The following is a 9,623-nucleotide window of genomic DNA, read 5'->3' as shown; positions in this document are numbered from 1 at the left end:
AACATGAAAAGTCTACTTCCCACAAACAATCCTGTGTTAGCGGGCAGGATTTCAAAAGAAACAATGAAAAGGATACATCCATTATGAAAGGCCTAAGTAAAGCACTTGCCAGAGAGGTGGAAGAAAACCACCATTATTTTAAGACAATTGCTGAAATCCTTCTTTTAGCAGCAAAAAAGAAAATTGCACACAGAAACCATCGCTACAACTCTGATGACCTAATCATGGAAACTTGAGAGAGATCGCGTTGTAGAAAAGAAACTTCATGGACCAAAAAATGTTTGGTATTTATATCCATCCATTCAAAATGGACTTTTAGCAGTTATGGCTTCATTAGTTAGAGAAGACATAGCAGAGAGCCTAAAAGACAGTCCTTTATCCTGGAAGATGAGACAAAAGATTGTAGCAAAACCAAACAGCTGTCCGTTGTTGTAAGATATTTTTTTTGGTCAAGCTGTCCAAGATAGCCTTGATGCTGCATCATTGACAGATTATATATTCAATGTTCTCTTCTCACTAGGGATTGATAACAATGGTTGTCTCAGTTAAGCTTATGATTGGGCCACAGTAATGAATGGTAGGGTAAATGGCGTTCAAGCAAGGGTTCAACAAGAGGTGCCTACTGCTCTATATGTCCATTGCATGAACCAACATCTTAATTAAGCCGTTATTATTTTTATTGTTAAAAATGTAGCTGAAGCATCTGAAGTTTTTGCAAAGTTGGAAAGGCTTTACGTTTTTTCCAGTACATCCGATGTTCACTCAGTGTTTGAAAGTGTTCAGAAAGAACTGTCAACAAAACCCATTATTCAGCTAAAATAATTATGTGATACAATGCTGCATGCAAAGCTGTACTTCACTTGAGCCTCTCTTGGAAACCCATAAGTTATTAGCTGATGGGAAAAATACAGAAAGAAGAATTGAAGCAAATTCCATCCTTATTTTCATTGACTTCAATTTCATTCTATCACTTGTGCTTTTTGAAAACATATTAATAAGGACACAGATGTTATCCAATATGCTACAAGCATAGATCTTGATTTGGCATCAGCAGTCCTTCTCATTTGGACTGTGATTGAAGAACTTGAAGTACGAAATGAAGAAGGCGGCCCTACAGGATCAGTGCAATCTTCCGCTATACGAAAGGTTTGGGTGGAAACAATGGACTTGTGCATTAAATGTGGAATAGAAACTCCTGACTCGGAAGGAGATGAACCACCTCACAAGCAAAGAGATCGCCGACCACCTTTAAAGTTAAGGGACAGCATTATAATAGAAACAGTGGGTCAACGAACACAACTGAGCAAAAAGGATGATTTCATACAGCAATTTGTCTATGTTGTTATAATATCAATTAAAATCACGTTTTTCAAGGGATTGCTTGCTGGTAATGGATGGCATTCAGGCACTTAACCCAAAAGTGGATTTGTTTTTGAATTTTCTAAAGTTGACCTCAATAGTAAAATTCTTTTGGGTTGATTTAACAAGCAGCGGATGCTGCTTCCGACCCTGATTGTTTCTGGTCCGCCAGAAACGTAAGTTAAAAAGCAACGGTCGTAAGACAGTGTATGCTATCAGCATTTAGCGAGGTTGAGCAGACATGATTCACTACAGCGAATCATGTCCACTCAACCTCTGATAAATCTACCCCTTTGGCTGTAATTTGGAGTATTTTGAAACGGAACCCAAGCAGACTCTTGTGACTGAAGAGGAAAGAAGAATCAGATGGCATAAAAGTTAACACTGTTCTGGAGTTCACAAACGTTCTGCAACCCTATGCTGTCCCCTTCTTTGAACTGTACAGACTGTGTAAAATTGCATGCGTTTTGCCAGTTGGCAATGCATCTTGAGAGAAGTTTTTCAGTACTGAAATTAATAAAATCTTATTTGCATACGACAATGACAGAGGAAAGGCTGCCAGATCTCGTCACACTAGCAGTTGAGTTTAGGCTTGCAGACAAGATAAATATCAATGCATAAAAATTCATGTATAAATCTACATTAAGCTATATGCTCTTCTCATTAAAGCATTTTCAGTCTGTTAATTAAAGAGATACTATAGGCATAAAAACAACTATAGCTTAAAGGACCACTCAACACCGTAGAATTGCATAATTTACAAGTGCATAATAATAAGACAATGCAATAACACTTAGGGGCCAATTTATATTTATCAGGCTCACCGGAAAAAGCAGTTATGAAGCAGCGGTCTTAAGCAATCAACCCTATCAGATACGATTGTATAGGGAACAGTTATATGGTACAATAGGAGGAGTTATATGGTGCAATAGGAGGAGTTATATGGTGCAATAGGAAGAGTTATAGGGAGCATTTATATGGTGCAATAGGAGGAGTTATAGGGAGCAGTTATATGGTGCAATAGGAGGAGTTATAGGGAGCAGTTATATGGTGCAATAGGAGGAGTTATAGGGAGCAGTTATATGGTACAATAGGAGGAGTTATAGGGAGCAGTTATATGGTGCAATAGGAGGAGTTATAGGGAGCAGTAATATGGTACAATAGGAGGAGTTATAGGTAGAAGTTATACAGTGCAATAGAAGGAGATATAGGGAGCAGTTATATGGTGCAATAGGAGGAGTTATAGGGAGCAGTTATATGGTACAATAGGAGGAGTTATAGGGAGCAGTTATATGGTGCAATAGGAGGAGTTATAGGGAGCAGTAATATGGTACAATAGGAGGAGTTATAGGTAGAAGTTATACAGTGCAATAGGAGGAGATATAGGGAGCGGTTATATGGTGCAATAGGAGGAGTTATAGGGAGCAGTAATATGGTACAATAGGAGGAGTTATAGGTAGCAGTTATATGGTGCAATAGGAGGAGATATAGGGAGCGGTTATATGGTGCAATAGGAGGAGTTATAGGGAGCAGTAATATGGTACAATAGGAGGAGTTATAGGTAGCAGTTATATGGTGCAATAGGAGGAGTTATAGGGTGCAGTTATATGGTGCAATAGGAGGAGTTATAGGGAGCAGTTATATAGTACAACAGGAGGAGTTATAGGGAGCAGTTATATGATGCAATAGAAGGAGTTATAGAGAGCAGTTATATGGTGCAATAGAAGGAGTTATAGAGAGCAGTTATATGGGGCAATAGGAGGAGTTATAGAGAGCAGTTATATGGTGCAATAGAAGGAGTTATAGAGAGCAGTTATATGGTGCAATAGAAGGAGTTATAGGGAGCAGTTATATGGTGCAATAGGAGGAGTTATAGGGAGCAGTTATATGGTGCAATAGGAGTAGTTATAGGGAGCAGTTATATGGTGCAATAGGAGTAGTTATAGGGAGCAGTTATATGGGGCAATAGGAGGAGTTATAGAGAGCAGTTATATGGTGCAATAGGAGGAGTTATAGAGAGCAGTTATATGGTGCAATTGGAGGAGTTATAGAGAGCAGTTATATGGGGTAATATGAGGAGTTATAGAGAGCAGTTATATGGGGCAATATGAGGAGTTATAGAGAACAGTTATATGGGGCAATATGAGGAGTTATAGAGAGCAGTTATATGGGGCAATAGGAGGAGTTATAGAGAGCAGTTATATGGGGCAATAGGAGGAGTTATAGAGAGCAGTTATATGGGGCAATAGGAGGAGTTATAGAGAGCAGTTATATGGGGCAATAGGAGGAGTTATAGAGAGCAGTTATATGGGGCAATAGGAGGAGTTATAGAGAGCAGTTATATGGGGCAATAGGAGGAGTTATAGAGAGCAGTTATATGGGGCAATAGGAGGAGTTATAGAGAGCAGTTATATGGGGCAATAGGAGGAGTTATAGAGAGCAATTATATGGTGCAATAGGAGTAGTTATAGAGAGCAGTTATATGGTGCAATAGGAGTAGTTATAAGGGGGCAGTTATATGGTGCAATAGGAGGAGTTATAGGGAGTGGTTATATGGTGCAATAGGAGGAGTTATAGGGAGCAGTTATATTGTGCAATAGGAGGAGTTATAGGGAGCAGTTATATGGTGCAATAGGAGGAGTTATAGGGAGCAGTTATATGGTGCAATAGGAGGAGTTATAGGGAGCAGTTATATGGTGCAATCGGAGGAGTTATAGGGAGCACTTATATGGTGCAATAGGAGGAGTTATAGGGAGCAGTTATATGGTGCAATAGGAGGAGATATAGGGAGCAGTTATATGGTGCAATAGGAGGAGATATAGGGAGCAGTTACATGGTGCAATAGGAGGAGTTATAGGGAACAGTTATATAGTACAATAGGAGGAGATATAGGGAGCAGTTATATGGTGCAATAGGAGGAGATATAGGAGCAGTTATATGGTGCAATAGGAGGAGATATAGGGAGCGGTTATATGGTGCAATAGGAGGAGATATAGGGAGCGGTTATATGGTACAATAGGAGGAGTTATAGGGAACAGTTATATAGTACAATAGGAGGAGATATAGGGAGCAGTTATATGGTGCAATAGGAGGAGATATAGGGAGCAGTTATATGGTGCAATAGGAGGAGATATAGGAAGCAGTTATATGGTGCAATAGGAGGAGATATAGGGAGCAGTTATATGGTGCAATAGGAAGAGTTATAGGGAGCAGTTATATGGTGCAATAGAAGGAGTTATAGGGAGCAGTTATATGGTGCAATAGGAAGAGTTATAGGGAGCAGTTATATGGTGCAATAGAAGGAGTTATAGGGAGCAGTTATATGGTGCAATAGGAAGAGTTATAGGGAGCAGTTATATGGTGCAATAGGAGGAGTTATAGGGAGCAGTTATATGGTGCAATAGGAAGAGTTATAGGGAGCAGTTATATGGTACAATAGGAGGAGTTATATGGTGCAATAGGAGGAGTTATATGGTGCAATTGGAAGAGTTATAGGGAGCAGTTATATGGTGCAATAGGAGGAGTTATAGGGAGCAGTTATATGGTGCAATAGGAGGAGTTATAGGGAGCAGTTATATGGTACAATAGGAGGAGTTATAGGGAGCAGTTATACAGTACAATTGGAGGAGATATAGGGAGCGGTTATATGGTGCAATAGGAGTAGTTATAGGGAGCAGTAATATGGTACAATAGGAGGAGTTATAGGTAGCAGTTATATTGTGCAATAGGAGGAGTTATAGGATGCAGTTATATGATGCAATAGAAGGAGTTATAGAGAGCAGTTATATGGTGCAATAGAAGGAGTTATAGAGAGCAGTTATATGGGGCAATAGGAAGAGTTATAGAGAGCAGTTATATGGTGCAATAGAAGGAGTTATAGGGAGCAGTTATATGGTGCAATAGGAGGAGTTATAGGGAGCAGTTATATGGTGCAATAGGAGTAGTTATAGGGAGCAGTTATATGGGGCAATAGGAGGAGTTATAGAGAGCAGTTAAATGTACAATATGAGGAGTTATAGGGAGCAGTTATATGGTGCAATAGGAGGAGTTATAGGGAGCAGTTATATGGTGCAATAGGAGGAGATATAGGGAGCAGTTATATGGTGCAATAGGAGGAGTTATAGGGAGCAGTTATATGGTGCAATCGGAGGAGTTATAGGGAGCAGTTATATGGTGCAATAGGAGGAGTTATAGGGAGCAGTTATATGGTGCAATAGGAGGAGATATAGGGAGCAGTTATATGGTGCAATAGGAGGAGATATAGGGAGCAGTTACATGGTGCAATAGGAGGAGTTATAGGGAGCAGTTATATAGTACAATAGGAGGAGTTATAGGGAGCAGTTATATAGTACAATAGGAGGAGATATAGGGAGCAGTTATATGGTGCAATAGGAAGAGTTATAGGGAGCAGTTATATGGTACAATAGGAGTTATAGGGAGCAGTTATATGGTACAATAGGAGGAGTTATAGCGAGCAGTTATATGGTGCATTAGAAGTAGTTATAGGGAGCAGTTATATGGTGCAATAGGAGGAGATATAGGGAGCAGTTACATGGTGCAATAGGAGGAGTTATAGGGAGCAGTTATATAGTACAATAGGAGGAGTTATAGGGAGCAGTTATATAGTACAATAGGAGGAGATATAGGGAGCAGTTATATGGTGCAATAGGAAGAGTTATAGGGAGCAGTTATATGGTACAATAGGAGTTATAGGGAGCAGTTATATGGTACAATAGGAGGAGTTATAGCGAGCAGTTATATGGTGCATTAGAAGGAGTTATAGGGAGCAGTTATATGGTGCAATAGGAAGAGTTATAGGGAGCAGTTATATGGTGCAATAGAAGGAGCTATAGGGAGCAGTTATATGGTGCAATAGGAGGAGTTATAGGGAGCAGTTATATGGTGCAATAGGAAGAGTTATAGGGAGCAGTTATATGGTACAATAGGAGGAGTTATATGGTGCAATAGGAAGAGTTATAGGGAGCAGTTATATGGTGCAATAGGAGGAGTTATAGGGAGCGGTTATACAGTGCAATAGGAGGAGTTATAGAGAGCAGTTATATGATGCAATAGGAGGAGTTATAGGGAGCGGTTATACGGTGCAATAGGAGTAGTTATAGGGAGCAGTAATATGGTACAATAGGAGGAGTTATAGGTAGAAGTTATACAGTGCAATAGTAGGAGATATAGGGAGCGGTTATATGGTGCAATAGGAGGAGTTATAGGTAGCAGTTATATGGTGCAATAGGAGGAGTTATAGGGTGCAGTTATATGGTGCAATAGGAGGAGTTATAGGGTGCAGTTATATGGTGCAATAGGAGGAGTTATAGAGAGCAGTTATATAGTACAACAGGAGGAGTTATAGGGAGCAGTTATATGGTGCAATAGAAGGAGTTATAGAGAGCAGTTATATGGTGCAATAGAAGGAGTTATAGAGAGCAGTTATATGGGGTAATAGGAGGAGTTATAGAGAGCAGTTATATGGGGCAATAGGTGGAGTTATAGAGAGCAGTTATATGGTGTAATAGGAGGAGTTATAGAGAGCAGTTATATGGTGCAATAGGAGGAGTTATAGAGAGAAATTATATGGTGCAATAGGAGGAGTTATAGAGAGCAGTTATATGGGGCAAAAGGAGGAGTTATAGGGAGCAGTTATATGGTGCAATAGGAGGAGTTATAGGGAGCAGTTATATGGTACAATATGAGGAGTTATAGGGAGCAGTTATATGGTGCAATAGGAGGAGTTATAGGGAGCAGTTATATTGTGCAATAGGAGGAGTTATAGGGAGCAGTTATATGTGCAAAAGGGGGAGTTATGGGGAGCAGTTATATGGTGCAATAGGAGGAGTTATAGGGAGCAGTTATATGGTGCAATAGGAGGAGTTATAGGGAGCAGTTATATGGTGTAATAGGAGTAGTTATAAGAAGCAGTTATATGGTGCAATAGGAGTAGTTATAGGGAGCAGTTATATGGTGCAATAGGAGGAGTTATAGGGAGCAGTTATTTGGTACAATAGGAGGAGTTATAGGGAGCAGTTATATGGTGCAATAGGAGGAGTTATAGGGAGCAGTTATATGGTACAATAGGAAGAGTTATAGGAGTAGTTATATGGTGCAATAGGAGGAGTTATAGGGAAGCAGTTATATGGTGTAATAGGAGGAGTTATAAGGAGCAGTCATATAGTGCAATAGGAGGAGTTATAGGGAGCAGTTATATGGTGCAATAGGAGAAGTTATAGGGAGCAGTTATATGGTGCAATATGAGGAGTTATAGGGAGCAGTTATATGGTGCAATAGTAGGAGTTATAGGGAGCAGTTATATGGTGCAATATGAGGACATATAAGGAGCATTTAAAGGGGGCAATATGAGGATATATAGGGAGCAGTTTGAAAGAGCAATAGGTGGAGTTACAGAGAGTTATACATGGATTAATTGGAGTGTCAAAAAGCTAGGTATATTGGAATGAAAAGCATTCTGCAGAAGATGATATTCTACTGAGATATAAGTTTACGCTAATGACAAATACTTACTAGAATCACTGAACAGAAACAGGAAATCAGGCAGTAAATCACCATTAATCCAATAGAGATGTACTGTATGATCAGGACCGCAAATGCAAAGAGGTACATATTTATCTGGCATCGCCTTGGATCGTTGTTGTATATTCTGAAAACCCAGACGCTTCCTAGAAAAGAAAGAAAAGCTGTTATATAAATCATCTCTAGATGAGATCTCTTATACAGGCGCATAATATTTATGTTAGATAAATTATTGTTTTTATTTGTTATTATTATTATTATTAATAATATATATATATATATATATATATATATATATATTTACACGGTTGCCTCCAGGCTGGCTGGAAGTTGGACCGTAGAAAAGGATGCTCCTAGCGCTCACCAAAGGATCATCAGCACCGTAGACACCATAACTACTGCGTAGCCACCATAAGTAATGCAGACTCTACTAACCACCGCTGCTGGGCTGGTATCTCGCCGTCTGCTCTGCGCCCTGGACCTACGACCAGGCTCCAGTAGGTGAACCTCTTCCTTCTGTAGAGCGAAGCAGGATCAGGAACAAGAGCTCTTACAAGAGCTCAGTAGCTAAGGGAGTATGAAGAGCATAGCAATCCCTGTAGTGATTATAGCTGTCCCCTACAAACATGAGTCAAGGCTGCAAGTTAGAGGGTCAGAATAGGTCTGATGTGCTGGAACACCCAGCCTGCTTTTTATTGAGGTTACATGCAAAAAGGACACTCTCAGGGGGAGGCATAAAATCCCCAATCACACATTTAGATAGAGAGACAACGCCCTTTGACAGGCCACAAAATTACTTCAGCAGATAACAAGTTACACACAAGAAAACAATGCAGTCCATCTTATCAATAGCAGTCTGACTCTGGAGGTGATTTGACAATGGGAATGTTTATCACTAAACTTAATTAGAGCTGATGCCAGCAAACTTGTATTTAGCTAGCTTCTTGAAGCTGAACAAAGTTAACTCTTTAGTTCTGACTGAAGGGTCTGTCACATAGCACTTAATGACACACAATGAAAACGAATGCTTTTGTAACAGTGCTCCCTTTCTGTGGAACACTCTGCCTGTGTGGTACTTGGTTCAGTAAGCCCTATTTACTGAATCAAGTGGGAGAAAGCCAGGGACAAGTTATTTTACAGGTCTGGGGGCATAGTCTTAACGGGGCATTGTTCACCAAAGTCACAATATGTCCCCAGACGGTTCTTAAAGGGCCATACACACCCAATAAAAGTTAATACGTTTTCGGGGGCACAATCTTCCAGGGGCCATAGTCATGAGGAACGAGGCTGGCAAATAGGCTTCTCCACAATCCAGGGAAGCAGGGCAATTTTCCATTTAAAGGGCCAGTTACAAATAGCAGTTTGTAACATATATATATATATATATATATATATATATATATATATATATATATATATATATATATATATATATACACAAAACACGGAAAGGGACTGCACTCTCAGACTGGACTGGGTACACATCCCATGACCCTACAACATGCTCAGCCCTGGGTGCTATAGCACTCTCAGGAAGCTGTTCTGTCTCCAGAGTCACAGGCAGTAAACCCCAGAAAAGCCTGGGTGCAAGGCCCATAGGGAAAATTACAAAACAAATTAATACAACACACAGAGAAAGTCCAGCACTTGCTTACAAGCTCTCAGCTAAGATTAAAAGCAAAACTGGAAGAGTTAGTTACCGCATCTGGCCAAATGGGACAAGC

The 9,623-nt window shown here is 40.0% G+C and overlaps 1 protein-coding gene across 1 annotated transcript in view; it reads right to left on the bottom strand.

The window, feature by feature from the left end:
- Positions 1–302: 302 nt before the first annotated feature.
- The window catches only part of LOC128636196 (transmembrane protein 272-like), a 14,456-nt gene continuing 5,135 nt past the window's right edge, over positions 303–9,623 (bottom strand). Inside the window, exons 4-5 of the mRNA XM_053689243.1 lie at positions 7,933–8,045; positions 303–380 (exon numbers count right to left, since the gene is read on the bottom strand). Coding sequence (XP_053545218.1) covers positions 303–380; positions 7,933–8,045 — 191 coding nt within the window. The remainder of the gene's footprint in view (positions 381–7,932; positions 8,046–9,623) is intronic.

This window comes from Bombina bombina, chromosome 7 (assembly GCF_027579735.1).
Source record: "Bombina bombina isolate aBomBom1 chromosome 7, aBomBom1.pri, whole genome shotgun sequence".
Taxonomy (NCBI): domain Eukaryota; kingdom Metazoa; phylum Chordata; class Amphibia; order Anura; family Bombinatoridae; genus Bombina; species Bombina bombina.
This window is presented reverse-complemented; position numbering and strand designations above follow the sequence as displayed.